Source organism: Gopherus evgoodei, chromosome 1, assembly GCF_007399415.2.
Source record: "Gopherus evgoodei ecotype Sinaloan lineage chromosome 1, rGopEvg1_v1.p, whole genome shotgun sequence".
NCBI lineage: Eukaryota > Metazoa > Chordata > Testudines > Testudinidae > Gopherus > Gopherus evgoodei.
The window spans coordinates 190534367-190550983 of record NC_044322.1 but is presented as its reverse complement, the minus strand read 5'-3'; the positions used below and the strand labels follow the sequence as shown (position 1 = coordinate 190550983).

The following is a 16617-nucleotide window of genomic DNA, read 5'->3' as shown; positions in this document are numbered from 1 at the left end:
GCGGGGCAGGATGCCTGCTTGGAGTGGGGGACGGGGAACACCTGAGCACACCGCGGGGCTGGATGCCTGCTTGGAGGGTGGGTGGGGAACACCAGAGCACACCGTGGGGCAGGATACCTGCTTGGAGCGGGGGTCAGGGAACACCGGAGCACACCACGTGGCTGCCTACATGCTGGGAGGGGGGGTGGGAAACACGGGAGCACACCGCGGGGCTGGATGCCTGCTTGGAGGGTGGGTGGGGAACACCAGAGCACACCGCGGGGCTGGATGCCTGCTTGGAGCGGGGGTCGGGGAACACCGGAGCACACCACGGGGAAAGATACCTGCTTGGAGGGGGGCTCGGGGAACACCGGAGCACACCGCGTGGCTGCCTATGTGCTGGGAAGGGGGTGGGTAAAAACAGAGCGCCATGGGCTGGGGAACCGCGAATCTGGTGCCCTGCACTCAATTATCCCTAAACTCTCAACGGGGTTTCTTACTGCCAGACATATCATTGCTGCGTGTTACCTGGGAAGAGAGGGAGGGTCTTCTACAGGAATGTGGATACCGCCCTGGCCCCTATGCAGCTTGCCTGTGTGCAGCCATGGTCCCCCCACCCCTCGCTGCACAGTGGATTGGACGAGTTAGCCTGACTGGGACAGGGACCACGGTGGCTCTCCCGATCAATTTGAGAAAGCAAATTGCAAACACTCTTGCAGCAACATTTCAAGAGATTACCGAGGCAGATTACAGAGACGTTATAGATCAAATCAATGGGCTATTCCACGTTTAGGCATGCATGCAGGCAGCCATAACCACAACCCTCCTCTCCCAAAACATAAAAATCTACTTACCACGAGCACGATCCTCAGCTTCCTCCTCAACATCAGCTTCCAGCTGCTGTGACTGGCTAGCCTCCTCCGGGCTTGAGAAGAGCTCCTGGCTGCATGTGTCCTGGGACTCCGGGGTGTCTCCATCCACACCAGTAGCCTCTCTGTCTCCGTCCTCTACAACATCCCCCACTTCTCCCTGCTGTGAACTCTCCATCGTGCTCCTAGGATTTGCAGTGGGGTCTGTCATAACTTTATTCCCAGATCTGGACCTTAGCATCCAAAATATGGGGGTTAGCATGAAAACCTCCAAGCTTAGCTACCAGCTTGGACCTGGTACTTGCTGCCACCACCCAAAAAATTTGAGTGTTTTGGGGCACTCTGGTCCCCCTGAAAAAAACCTTCCCTGGAGACCCCAAGACCCAAATCCCTTGAGTCTCACAACAAAGGGAAATAATCCTTTTTCCCTTCCCCCCTCCAGGTGCTCCTGGAGAGATACACAGACACAAGCTCTGTGAATCCAAACAGAGTGACTCCCCCTCTCTGTTCCCAGTCCTGGAAACAAAAAGGACTTTCCTATTCCCTCAGAGGGAATGCAAAATCAGGCTAGCCAATTCAACACACACCGATCTCCCCTGATTTCTTCCTCCCACCAATTCCCTGGTGAGTACAGACTCAATTTCCCTGAAGTAAAGAAAAACTCCAACAGGTCTTAAAAGAAAGCTTTATATAAAAAGAAAGAAAAAAATACAAATAGTCTCTCTGTATTAAGATGACACAATACAGGACAATTTCTTAAAAGAATATTGAATAAACAGCCTTATTCAAAAAGAATACAAATCAAAGCACTCCAGCACTTATATTCATGCAAATACCAAAAAAAAGAAACCATATAACTTACTATCTGATCTCTTTGTCCTTACACTTAGAAACAGAAGATTAGAAAACAGAACTGCTTCTCCAAAGCTCAGAGGAAGCAGGCAGCCAGAAAACAAAGACCTCAGACACACAATTCCCTCCACCCAAAGTTGAAAAAATCCGGTTTCCTGATTGGTCCTCTGGTCAGGTGCTCCAGGTGAAAGAGACATTAACTATCTGTTTATGACAGGGTCACACCCAAGTATGGCATCCAGCTCCCTGTAAAACCGGCAGGTTGCGGGGGCAGCTCCTGAGCGGCGATTTCCCTCACGGGCTTTGCAGTACGCACTCCTCAGCTCTTTAATTTTTACCCTGCACTGCAAGGCATCCTGTTCATGGCCCCTTCTCATCAAGGACTGCGATATCTGCCCATACGTATCATAATTTCTCCTTCTGGAGCACAGCTGTGTTTGCACAGCCTCCTCTCCCCAAACACTAATGAGGTCCTGCAGCTCTGCATTGGTCCATGCTGGGGCTTGTTTGGTGCGTGGAGGCATGGTCGCTGAGTGATTGATAGATTAATTGCACTCCACACCTGGCTGAGCAAACAGGAAGGGGATTTTTAAAATTCCCGGGGAATTTAAAGGAGGGGTCAGGTGAGCACAGGGCAGTGGAGTTTGCTTGATTACCAGAGAGGCTTCTTCAGGTATGCTGGGATACCTGCTTATGCCACGGAGGTCAACAAAAACGCTGGTGAGTGTCTACACCTGATGACCAGCGCTGGTGATCCAGTGCTGGATCCTCTACACCCGAGGCTCGACCGGGTGTACGGCCAGCGCTGCAAACAGGGAGTTGCAGCGCTGGTAGGTCTGTGCAGGTGTGTACACATCCTAAGTTGCAGCGCTGTAACCCCCTCACCAGCGCTGCAACTCTGTAGTGTAGACAAGCCCTTAGATTGAAAGCCCCAAGGAGTCCTATTAATTCCCAGAGCATAACAGTTCAGGTAGAAGCAGGGCAAACATTCCCCCGCTGCCAGGGGCGGCTCTAGAAATTTTGCCGCCCCAAGCCCGGCAGGCAGGCTGCCTTCGACGGCTTGCCTGTGGAGGGGCTGTTGGTCCCGTGGTTTTGGCGGACCTCCTGCAGGCGTCCTCTGAAGCCGTGGGACCAGCAGACCCTCCGCAGGCGTGCCTGCGGGAGGTCAGCCAAAGCCGCGAGACCAGCGGACCCTCCGCAGGCAAGCCGCTGAGGGCAGCCTGCCTGCCGCCCTTGCAGAGCTCCCCCAGGGCTTGCCGCCCCAAGCCCGTGCTTGGCGTGCTGGGGCTGCCCCTCCTGCTGCACCCTGCTAGTGTGTCTCAATATCATCATGAAGGGACCACTTCTAGGGATGAGAGGGTTGTTCAGTCTCCTGGCCCACTCAGGCCTTTAGCGAGAGAAGATGTGGAGAACGTAGCTCGGACACTGCAATGCCATTTGTTTTAAAGGTACTACACCTCTCCCTCTGCAGAGGTCAGCAGCCATTTTATTCTGAGTTGTGGCAGCCTGTTCAGGGAGCACAGACAGAGTCTGCGTGGGAGAGTGACCAGCTCCTTTCACATAGGCCACCGAGTAGCCAAAAGAGGATAAAAACTTGTGGTCACCAGTGGCCGGCTCTGGATTTAAATCAGTGACCCAAGCTGAAGAACTCCACCAATCACCGGAGCCATGTAGTTGTTCGAAAATGACTGTGTTATGCCCCAAGTTGTATTTTCACGTTGGTTTCGGATTTACTGTACATTGGACATAGTTATATTCCATCTCTTTTGAACTGTGAATGAATATCGTACCATGCGTACTTTGTAGGCTTCTTGTAGACGTTCAGCTGCTGCTGACTTAGAATTTCTGAGGCTCCATCAGAAAAACTAAAAAAAGAGGAAAAAAAAAAAACCCCAAACATCAATACCAAGAATATGAAACCAAATCTCTAAAGCTTCCTGGTTGTGAAGCAAAAGAAAGAGCGTGTGTTTCAGCTACACTGCCAGCAGGTGGACTCTGAAAGATCTTATAGACCTCGCACTTCCTGTGGAGGCAGCCAGAAGAACAAAGCCAGTGGAGGTGTCTTTTCTCCTCACCATCCCACTATCTGTTAATTTGCGGCCTCCAGCCCCCCCAGTGCAATCCAGGGGGAGAAAGATGAAGTGGAAGGGGATTGTTATCTGTGCTGTCCTGCAGGCACAGCTCCCAATTACAGGTAAGGCAGGCTTTTCATATGACAAGGACCTATTTTAAAACCCTTTTGAGGTGGGGACGGAACACAACGTTTCTGTTGGCTCCCCGCCCTTCTGGTAGCAGGAGGACATCTGCGTGTAAACCTCTAGCATGTCTGTCCTCCTAATTATGACTAGTTATGCACTAGTTCAGAACCAGCAGCTGCAGGACTCTCTGAAAATGAAGTCTTTGCTATAAAGAAATCTTTTGGAAGGTGGGGAGGGGTGAACAAGGCAGCAGCAGCAGCTACCTACCATTGATGAGGCTTGCCTTTGTTGTGTCAGAGTAAAAGATATGACAGCGGAACAACATCTTGTAATTAAATGGGGTTTCTAACCCTCTCCCCAACAGTTCATTGTTTGGGATTTTAAAAATGAAAAGTTGATATGCGGAGTGCGACCACCTTCAATATGCTGCCCCAGAGATATCTTTAATTTAGCTGGATAGAGTTTGCGCTGCATTGATCCTTAGTGGCACGTTCAGTGCTTGGTTTCCAATAAATGTCACCCTAGCAGCTCAGAAGCTGCTGTTGAAGGATTAGAGGAAGGGTAAAAAGGCTTTGATTCCCCCCATCTTTTTCTATACCTGCACACTTGCTTTCATGTAATTAAAATGAATAAAGTTTCCCTATCTTACGTGTTTATTTGGTTGGTGTTTATAAACCGACCCCACTCAGACAGATAATGGAGTGGGTTTAACATGCAAACATCCATGATTTAAGTTAATTTGGGGGAAGATGGTCATACATTTTAATAATCTATTAAATCAAAGAAAACTAGATTAATTTAATTTGCATCTAGAGAAGGGGCAGGAAAAGGCCTGAATTTGAGTAGTCAGCAAACATGAAAGACAATGAGGCCACCTTCGAATGTATGCAGAAAATCCATATGAAGAGTTTCATCCATGTTTTCTCTAGTCAATGTACACAACCAATGCACCATAAACAGCACTTTTATATTCAGTGTTTTGGGGACCTTAATAAACAAGGCTTTTGATGATTAGGAAAATGACCCAAAGTATTCACTGATGCTGTGTGACATAATCATGTTCCAGTTAACCTGTGTACCATACATTTCAACAGGATTTTAAACTGGATTTGCATTATCCACAGTAAGTACTCATAGCTATATTTATGTTAATATATAACGAGTACATGTCCTTTGGGATATTAATGTGTTTCTACATACATTGAGCTGTGTGTGCACATGCACAAGTATAAGATGTGTACCAAAAGTAGGAAAAGCATTTCTTTCTGTCCTCTTAGAATATTTCCAAAATGCACAAAGGCCTAGGATGTCTGAAGAAAAGGTGATTGTACTTATAGGCATGTAAAGATTTAGAAACTACTTAAGATCAGCATTTGTTTCTCTGATTCTTCTTCTTTCATTCTTTTATAAAAGATTAGTATCTAGCATGCTACAGGCTCTTGCTCTTATTTGTTCTTTTTTTAGCAGAAGGGCCGTTGAAAAAAAATAAAGCAATTTAATCAAATCTGCTAATTAATTAAGTATCAACTTTCTTATGGTCTCTCTGTTCACACACCTTGGGGGATAACCATGTTCACAAGAAGAGACTATTTAGCTACGACACACTCTGGACCAAATTTTGCCCTACATACAATTCCCTTTAATTTAAATGAAGATGGTTGTGTATGTATCTGAGGGCAGAATTTTTGGCTGGGTATTTGCATTATTATTAAGACCTTTTTACATTTTGGAATGAATGTAGAGTAAGAGGATGATAGTGAGATTCCATGGAATTATTCAAATAGTAGATAGGTGCACTAACAAAGATGTGAGCTCGTCACTATTAATTTAGTCTAAATATATTGCCAGGCAGATGACTTTTTGGGGTAACGACTAAGAACCCTGCATCCGGGACCTTCCATTATTTGGAGTAAATAGGAGCCTTCTTAAAACAAAGTACATTTTTATTTTTCACAGAACATGTTTGCTCTAAGCAAACCATCACTAAGTGGAATTGCAGATGGCACGTTACAATGCATTCATACTATGGCGCTCAGGTTTTCAACCTACTTCGCAATAGGAGTCTGCTTGTTTTTCAGTTAGTCCAGCAAAAGGTGCTGCCTCAGGAATAGTAGCTAAAGAGCAACCATGCATTTTCCTTTTGCTCTCAACAGTTTTGAGCCAAATACATCAAGCAGCAGAAACATTTTTTTAAGAGTAATTCTAGCTATGGACCAAAGCTGCAAAATTCTGATGTAGCCATCAACCCCAGCCCATAAATTTGAGGATGTTCTGAGTTCAGGTTTGACCAATAAAGCAAGAGGAGCTGCTGGAGAAATTCAGATCCATGTTTGGATTTTGGAATGCTTCCCCTTTTCAAAGTTCAGCAGGAGTGGATCGGGAGGTCTGGTTCAGGCCCTCCTATAAATATTTCACTTGAAGGAGTTTATAAAAGAAAATAAATATGTTCCGAGTCTCTGAGCAGAGTGATTTTGTTTATCATGCTGTTCTCTGCTGTTTTGGGAAATCCTGTTAAACGACATTTCTTCTGTCTGTACTGCAAGAACCCCCCAAAACAAAAACAAAAAGAAAACAAAAAACAGGAAAAAACAAAAGCCCTGCAATATGCTGCAGTGATGAACCACTGCAGTTTCCACTGCAAACCACTGCAGTTTCCAATAGCAATATGGCAGTGTTTGGGGCAATACTGCCTTTTTTATCCCGTGAGGGTGATCAGCTTAATATGAGAGCCATATAAAGACATGTGCAACAGGATCCTAAAAGGGGGTTTCTCTCAAATTCTCCTCAAAATCTCCTGTTGAATTGAACCCAGCACTGGATTATTTGGCTGTAGTGAAGCTAGAACATGTCTACTCTGGAGAGACATCACTCACACAGTTCAGTCAATCAGCATTTAGCTGCCCTATGCAACTGCTTCTTCTACCCATAGGGTAGCATGCAATTCAGGAGCCATTTGCTAATCACCATATGGGTAACAGGAAGAAATGGGCAGTGTTGTGTTTTCAGGGTTCATTTGTTCGCTCCTTCGTTCCTTCCTTAAAATACGTTATTTAGAAGATCTACACTTTAAAAAACAGAAAAAAAAATCTTGTTTACAAATATATCCTGGATACTTCAACCAAATATAAAGATAGAACATTTTTAGGTGCCACTCTCCATACTGTCTACACTGTCCTTGCTGTATTCTTGGCACTAACAGAATAATCTACCAGGGAGTTAATAATTGTGCTTCTTTCTACTCACGATTCATTAATAAATACTCAGAAATGGGACATTAGCGCATCAGACAAAATGTAGGCAAATATAGCCTCTCTTTATGAAGGGCTGTTTATTACACTCCTACAGTGCTAAATTCAGTTTCTTTAGTGATCATTATATGTTATATAGTAAGCACTCTCTATTAAAACAATACCATGTTAAATTCTTAATGAGTGAAGTAACAGGTTAATGATTCGCTCCATCTGACTGCCGTATGCAAGAAGGAGTGTATTTAAAATGGAAGGATCCATTTGAAAATATATTTATACATTTCCAGTACAAGTCTATCCTTGTTATACTATTGTACTATGTGGATAAATTGAAGAAATTGGGTAGTTTGCTAATAATGGATGCAAATTCATACAGCATGTAATTTAGATACCCGTTCTTTGTGGAATCAATGCACATTGATAAATTATGATTTTGAAATACAAAATATCAAACAACAAAAAGTTTTAAATCTCAAAAAAATAACACCTCCCCCCCCCAAAAAACCATTTAAATTCTAATTAACTCCATTTTTACACCAGTATGAATTTTAAAATCCTTACCACTATATAACTATAGCCAAGTATTATAAAAAGACAACACCCCCGGCCACCATCTAGAACTTTAAAATGTGTCCGTGAAGAAACAGATGGGGACCTGTTAAATAACATATATGGTGCATTTGGTCATTTAGGATGGCATGGGCAGAAGACACAGAATTTAAAAAAAAAACAACGAGAAAATATCAAGCCTGCTAAAAGCATCTGCTCTGTCTGTGTGTGTGTGTGTATGTTGAAAAGATTTCAGTGTCATATATATATATATAACTTGGATCAAAACTTACATTAAAGTGTTGTTACTCCTTTTATTTTATTGCTAAGAAAATGTCTATACTTACTGAATCTTGGAGAAGTTGGGTTTTACAACCTTTCTTTGATGTGTAATAATGTGCTACCTGATATTTGGAGATTAGCTCTGACTGTAGATCTGTTGGTAACTAAATTCATTTCTCTTCCTTTAAAAAAGTATGTGCAATCTGTATTCTTTAGGAATGAGGTTTAGGATCAAATTTTTCAAAGAAGGAGTGAAAGTTGTGCTATGTGAAATCCCACATTGCCGTGCACAGGTGACTAGTATTCACATATACAAACCAGATAACTGTGCGTGCATATGAGTAGTTGAGTTTGCAATTCCTCAGTTTGCACATGCAAATACTTGTTTGCCAAAAACTGGGAAGAAAATGGGTGCGTGAGTGTTTAGCAGTGTGCAACTGGTGTGTTAGCACTTGTGTGTATACAAGGGGTATATGGAGGTGTTTGTGGGTGCATCTTTTGCTCCCTCCTTTGACAATTTAGCCATTAAAAACAGAGAAGAAAGACCATACCTAGCCACGCTCTTTCCCCAACCCTTAAACACACACACATCTGTCAGTGTGTGTACAAGTCTGTTCAAGGGCATGGAAGCTGAATTTTAATTTTAAATAATATATGTTTCAAAATATTGTAAAAAACGAAATTGCTAGAAACAAACCATTGCAATTTGAATGCCCTCTCTGCTTTTTGTTTATGGCCATTCTTTATAAGATTGGGTTAGTCTACTGAATTGGAAATGACCACAGTCAACTTGGAGAGAAAAAGAATCCTAAACCAAAGGAAGAAAGACAAAATTAAAAAGATGGGACAAGGCCACTTTCTGCACCACTGTTATTATGCTGCAACATGGCCGAAAGCAGGTTCCTGAGCCAGTTCAGATATTGTGTACAACATACAGCCTATGTGTTATTTTGACATAATTACAATGAAATAATAATTGCACATCTCCACCTGTCTCCTGATGCTTTCTGAAGAAAATAGTACTGACTGATTTGTGAAATTTCTAAGTGAAGGAGAAGCCACCCAAATAACGACATGCTCTTTGGATGTGCAAATACTACAGTATAAGAACTTAGAACTGAATAGAAGTGGTGGAGGAAGGGACTGTAATATTACCAAGCAAGTGATATAACACAAGGCACAGTAGAACAGAATGGGAGTACATACGGGGTAGCAGTGTTGCCAACTCTCATATTTTCTTCTCAAGTCTTGCAATAGTTGGTGGTTTTCTTAAAGCCCCAACTCCTGGAATCATGGGATTAGGTGCAAATCTCAGCTTCCATTAAAAATAAAAAAGTTTTCAGCCCTCTTGATTGCAATTCAAAGCTACACAATGTGAATCAGAAAGGCTCAAAAAACAGAAAGCAAATTTCCTCCCTGAATTTATTATTTTTTAAAACTCTCATGATTTTTTGGGGACCTGACCATGATTTTTGAACACTACGGGTTGGCAATATTGAAAATTCATTCTTTGACTGGAAAGCTATTGAACTTTTAGAGTCAAGGAACAGATAGTTTAGAGGGAGAGGGGATGCCGATAGCTTCTTCCAGTACAAATAAATCTCTGGAGCCTGTACATTAAGACACACAGTTCTTAAATGAGAGCTGGAAAATGGCTACTCTCAGTAACCTGCTCTGAGTTTTAGAAAGCCTACTCTAATGAGAGATTGACAAAGGTTTTAGTACCAGGACAGTGTCTTACGCCAACACTGCCACGGCAAAATCTATTGCCAGTGTCTTCATTCTGTGTTTGCCCCCGAAAATGTGAGTAGTGAAAACAAGCAGACAAAAACAAATTTAGTTAAAAAACAAAACAAAACCTGACACTGCGTTGTTCTACAAGGACTGGTCCCAAACACTACACTAATGGTATTTTAAGCCATAGCGTTTTGGTAACTTCGGGGTAGAATATTGATTTTTTTTAAAGTGATTATACAACAAAACTGGGTGAATACTGCACACTTTTAAAAATGGATAGTAATTCAGATTTTGTAATGAATTTCCTCTAGCCATAAACGTGCCCCTTTTTTGTGTTCACTTCTGATCAACATTAGAGTGACAGAGTTTTTTGTATAAATGTAGCAACCAAACTTTAAATCCACTTGGACAAACATTCCACACAATCCCGCCAATGCTTGCCCACCAATCCAGTGACGGACCAGAAACAAATGTATTTAGCTTAGATGATAAATCCTAATTAAATGACACAGCTCGGCTATTGTGTACTGAAGACTGGCAGTAAGATAATTGTGATCAATCAATCCATACAGTTAAAATAATGTTCTTTAAAAAAGATTTGGGAAAACTCTGGTCTGCTACAAACATTCCACAGCAGAAAGCTACATTAATGAAGTATATGGTTCACTAAATTAGACGCCTTTTTTTCAGCATAGATTGGACCTTATTTTTAAAACCTCAGTCATATAATATTTCTTTTCCCCTTCTCCCATCCTTTGGGACAAATTTCTTAATGAGATGGATAACATTTCTGATCTGCATTCTGATTCACAAGGGTGGATGCCTATGCCAGTGTGGAGACCTGTTGAAATTGGCCTATGTGGATTGGATAGTAGGTTGGGAGCCTAAAGTCATGGTATTTGTACTGTACATACACACATCTTGGAGAGAGGCATTTTTGCAGATAATCCTCAGAGGACTTTGCTATTGATGTTACATGGAAAGTGCTCAGATAATATGGTGATAGGCAGCAGCTGAAAACTATAAAATAGGTAGAGTTGGAGAGAGAGAAATTACTGTCATAGCAAAGATTTCCATTTTGGATTTTATTTTTGTTTTGATTAGTATTACCAACCATCAATCTAAAAATGTAGCTTTTGTGCGTCAATAAATGTATGCCATCATATCTAAGTCCACCTCTTTTCAGGGTTTTAAAATTCAGCTGTAAATAATTGTTGTGAACGGCAACCTGCAGTATATGATTTCAACCCAGCAATCCAATGTATTTAGTCCTTTAAAAGATGTCATACAAACCATCCAGCTATTTTTGAGTTATAATGGTCAAAACGAAATTAGGTTCTATGACTAGATGGCTTTAGTCATCAGTGTTACCAGGCTGGTATCTTTCACTAACACACATTTCACTGAAAATGCTTAAACAATGATAATACTGCACAGCATAAAAATGGAATTTTTGTTTTATATCGATCTTTCAAAATCACCCATTTTGCATTCATTTTTATCACTTATCTTTTCCATGCATTGTACAGTAATTAAATACAAATCATATTTCCATACTAACTCAGGCTATTTTTTTGTAAATATGAAATATGTGGCCTGAAACAAATCACTAAGGGCCCTGATCCTGCAACCAGATCCATGTGGACAGACCCTTGCATCCATGTGGAATCCCAAAGGAGCTCTGTGCAAACAGAGGGATTTGCCCTTGCACATCCCATTGCAGGATTGGGCCTTATACTCTCTTTGTGAGCCTCAGTTTGCCCATGTGTAAGATGTAGATAATACTGCTGACTTTATAAGGGAATTGTAAGGCTTGATTAATTAAAAAAAACTGTGTGTGTGTGTACACATATATATAAAACATTTATTTAAGAGCTTCAGATGAAAGGTGCTATACAAGTGTAAAGTGTGTGTATGAATAATTTTTTTGTCTTTGATCTTTTTTTGGTGGCATCATTTCTTGTTTAAATAGTTCCTAGGAGGTGTATAAATGGCTGCTAGTCTTTCAATCCACCTTTCTTCTGCATTTGATTTAATTTGTATCTAACTATTCAAATCTGTAAGTGTTTGTCCCCTGATATGGACCAAAATCATCTGTGCTGTACATCCATTGGCTTCATGAGGTGCACCTCAGGGATAAATTTGTTCCTATACTCTATTTCTTTCAGCTTTCACCCCAGGTTCTGGGTCACATTCTTTCACCACTAGTAATGGACATTTTCTGATCATTATGATTCCTGAACTCTGGACGTCCTTCTGAAATTTTTTAAGCCTGGGTCCTGAGATTTGTGCACATTTTACTGGGGCTACTCACATGAATAAAGTTAAGCAGGCGCATAAATCATTGCAGGAGCTGGGCATTGAAAGGTAGATTAAGCATTTTCATCACCTCTGCTCTGATTTCTTTTCCCTGTACAGGAAGGAGTGCACAACACCCATATCAGTCACGATTTGGCTCATTTCTCTCAATTTTTTAAGCATGGAATTTTTAAATTTGATTTTTAAACAAACATACAGAGCTCAGCAGATAGGTGTTATTGTGAAAGTGACCCCTCAAAGTCCAGTGAAAACTGATAGTCTGGTAAAGTTTGATCATTCACTGAAAGTTGAGCAAAAAATCAGTTTTCACAAGCCAATTTGAGTGTAACCACTTTTAAAAATAAACACAGACCTATGAGTATCACTAACCCTGCTTCAAATAAATGTCTGTTTTTGTGCTTCTCAGGGGGACAGAAAAACAGGTCTGAACTAAAAAAAAAACCCAACCTTCCACAGCTAATATAAGACCCGGCAAGAACAGATAACATTCAAGGCTTCTTAGAGTAGGGCCTGATCCCCTCTGGTCCTTAAAAGTTAGTGGGAAATCACTGAGAGTTTTGCCTGTATATGAGCACAGCCGGATTGCATCAAACATAGTGGGGGGAAAAAAAACAAAACACCCACCCATAATCCAGTGTAGGGTAGCTTGACTTAGAGTGGGTAAGTGATAGTAGACTGTCATGGACAGCCACATATCTTGGGCAGTTACCATTCTAGTATAATTATAACCCAGCACCAATTTTAGGCAGTGTGTACTTTAGCCAGGTAAGGATTTGCTGCTCCAGAATGTAAATTCTCCCATTTCTCCCCTTGTAAGTCATGTATAGCTTTCTTGGAAACACTGCTACCCCATTTAGCCCTTCTGTTTGAGGGATCATGAGAGGGCTTGGAACAATTTATTTGTTTAAGACAACTGTTTCCCCAAGCAATTAGTAGCAGTGTCACAGGGTATGACCGGAAGTTCTGATGATGAATGCTTATAAAACTTTGAAACTATTGCCAACCCCAACCATTCCAAAATCATGAGTCAGGCCCCAGAAATTCATGAAATTGGCTTTAAATGTATGAAGTTTTAGAAATAAATAAATATAGGGTTCTTTATTTGCCTTCTGGTTTTGAGCCTGTAGGGTTCATTTAGGTCACATCTTCAAGCTTTTTTTTTTTCTGTAATCATGAGAGCTAGAAACTTACTTAACTTTTTAATGAAAACTGAGATTCTCACATAACCACTTGTCTTCAGGAGTTGTGGCTTTAATAAACCATCAAATATCATGGGACTCACAATAAAATCAAGAGAGTTGGCTAGATTGCTTTGATCACCTGCTTTAGCATTTGAGGTGGCCGGAGCATATGTGAAGTGGACAGAACTGGAATTCTCTGTTGCCAACCTGTTCATACAGCTAAATTAATCTCTTAGTTTGAATAACCTCAGCTGTTATTTTACTAACCTGCATCCAGACCCAACATTGCTAAAATGTATTTGTTGTTGCTGTGGTTTGGTATGTCTGCACTGGCTGAAGAACAGTAACAGATTTTCAGGCTTCACATGATTCTACTTTTATAATTCTCTTAAAACAACTGTCAGATGTAAACCTATCTTGCTGTAACATCTTTTCCAAGACGTTTTTATCTGATTTTATCTCTCTCAGCTGCGAAGAAGTAGCTGGCAGGTTTGCCCCCTTTCTCTCTTGTTGTTCTTTTTAGGTATTGAAGCCACAGGCCTGTTTGCTCAAAGTGATCACTTAGTAGTCTACATATCTAACAAATATAGGTATTTTAAACCTAATCAGGAACTACAGGTTCAAACCCCAGCAGGATTAGTTTAGTTCTTCCAAAGTAGATGAATTGAGTACCATTGTAATGCCAACAGACCCCAGATGTTGGGAGGTGGGATTGAACCCTGGACTTCTAGAAATTAGTGCATGAGCCTCTACCACATGCACTAAGAGCCAACTGGCTGTTAGCTAATGCTGTAGAGCAGACTCATTTTACCTCTCTCTGCGTGGTCTTGCTGCCACTAGATGGGACAGAACACCACACCCAGAATGTGTGTAGGTTACATACTTCCACTAGCTGAGGAAGCGTGTCCCGAGCTTTGGAGTCTTCCAGGTGAAATCCCGGACAAGCCCCCACTTGTAACACCAACAGACCCCGGTTGTCGGCAGGCAGGATTGAACCTGGAACCTCAGTGCATAAGCCTCTACTGCATGAGCTAAAAGCCAATTGGCTGTTAGCTAAGGCCATAGAGCAGACTTATTTTCTCTCTCTCTCTCTCTCTAAGTGGTCTCGGTGCCACAAGATGGGACAGAACACCACACCCAGAAGGTGCATTTCACTGTTGTTCTTTCAGACAAGAGGTATGCCACCACAGTCTTGCCAGTTCTGTATGTCCGTTGGGTAAGGATAGTTTTTCTGTCCCCCCCCCCACATGCCTTTGCCCCAAAGTTTCCCTTTTCACTGATAGCTGCCCTGCACTTCAGAATTGACTGCATTTCATCAAGTCTGGATTGCCCAGCCAGGCCCTTGCATGTGGGAGGTTCTGGAATGGGCCACAGGATAGCTGCTGCTCTCTCCCACCTGCAGTACAACAGAAATATTAATATTGCTGCCATGTGGTTAGCTGTTACTGAACCCTAATCTTTCCACTCCTGAAGCCATACTTGCTCATCCCTTGATCACCTAGGCCCAGTTCTCCCAACTACTGTGAGATGCAGGAGGGGATGGAGAGAGATTAGGGGAAAGTGATAGAGTCCAGGCTAGCTCTAGTCCCCAAGGGATACAGAGGGCAGGGAGGGACAGAGGGAGGTTGCACACACACTCTGAAATTAGAACACTGCCTGACGAGTGCTGTTGCAGCAGCAACAGAGCTGGGTGCCCACCTCTCTAATCTGGCAGTCTTGGGCAGCTGCAAGTCTCCTGATAAGAGTAATGGGCTTTATTGGAGAAAACAGCCTGGGAGTCAAAAGCTTGGGATTCAGTTCCTGGCTCTGTGCAAGTAACTTAATCTATCTGTGCCTCAGTTCCCCGTGCAAAATGGGGATAATGCCACCTTTCTCTCATACTTGTCTGCCTATTTAGGCTATAAGCTTTTTGCAGCTCTCTCTCACACTTTGTACAGTACCCAGCATAAGGGGCCCCTAATCTCAGTTGCAGTTTCAAGGCAGTAGTGTAATACAAGTAGCCATGGGGCCTGCTGCCTTTTCCCATTTTAAATGCAACACAAGGAATTCCTCCAGGCTCATCAGCAGGCAGGATTAGGGGAAAAGCCACAGATCAGGTCACCCGAAAGGGAGTTTCCTCCAAGCTACCATGCCCATATGTAAAGTGCTTAACCCTTATTTAGGGCTTTCCAGCCATACAAAGGAAAAGAAATATCATTTCATCTTCCCATATTGGAAGGTGGGGGGGGGGAAGGCAAATTGAGGCAAAGACTTACCCAAAGTCACCAGAAGAACTAGGAATAAAACCCATGTCTTCTAATTCCCAGGCCTATGCCTAGTGATCAAACTACATTGCCTCCTATATATAGATAGTTCCAAATTCTAATACTTGTGTTGGTGATGCAAGCTAGGAGACATCCTCTGTGAATAGCAGAGGTTCTACTTCCATTGGGGCTATAAAAGCAGAGTCTTATTAAACTGTCTGTCTTCTCCCCACCCCTTCTGTGTGTGGTGGATAAGGCAAGCAGTTTTAGTGAGTGTGAGTGGATATGAGGTGCAGGTGTGTCACTGGATAAGCATGGGCAGCTGTGTGGTATGTCAGTAAACAGGAATTAAGAGGTTAAGGGGGCACAGTGCAAGAGTGTGTGTGGGAAAAAGAAAAGTAGGTTTAGAGTATTGTAGAAAGAGGGAATGATCACAATGATATGGAAAAGTAGAAGGAAGAGAAAAGATGAAAAAATGGGAGAAAGATGGAGCAAATAGAACTTGTAGGAAGAAAACAATAGTTTTATCGTAGCTGAAAAGCTAGTCTGAGGGGGAAATGATTCCAGCATCTATCATAAAAGGAAAGGAAAAGAATTTGGGGAGGAGGAAGAAAGAGAGCAAGAAGAACAAATCCAAGAAAGGAAACCTAGTAAGTTAAAGTGGTTTTTTTTATATATATATATATATATATATATATATATATATATATATATAGCGAACTAGGTGCTGTAATATTACAATGAAATGTAAGTAAATAATACTAATTTGTACACTTCCCTTAGAGAATTAAAAGTGTATAGGGGCTCCAATGAATTGCTTTCTCAGGGAAAGCCCAAATCTTTTCTCCACTTACCCTCCCAAAAAATAAAATAGTGCTGCTCTAAAGATATTCCCTGAGCTGCTTGTAACAATGGCTGGGATGGACTGCCTGTATCTTCTAGTCTGACCCTAGTGGTGGAAGAAGTGATTTTTCTCCCCCCCTCCCCCAATGGATTACTTTTAAACTCCTGTGGGATTAAAGGTATTATCTAAAAGTAAGAAACTGTTTGCTATGCTATTCCTCATTATAATTTGCATACCACTAACAACTTGATTTATAGCAATTTATATATGGCAATTTATAGCTAGATATGAAGACTGGGTCTCTGCTTTTATGAGT

General features: G+C 42.0%; 1 protein-coding gene across 2 annotated transcripts in view; it reads left to right on the top strand.

The window, feature by feature from the left end:
* Positions 1-16617, top strand: part of CD247 (CD247 molecule) — a 114468-nt gene that overhangs the window by 26129 nt on the left and 71722 nt on the right. The window contains exon 1 of one of the 2 annotated variants that reach the window (XM_030581109.1): positions 3658-3894. The exons of the other annotated variant lie outside the window; for it this stretch is intronic. Coding sequence (XP_030436969.1) covers positions 3837-3894 — 58 coding nt within the window. The 5' untranslated portion in view covers positions 3658-3836. Of the gene's footprint in view, positions 1-3657; positions 3895-16617 lie in introns of those variants that run through there. 2 annotated transcript variants of the gene reach the window in all.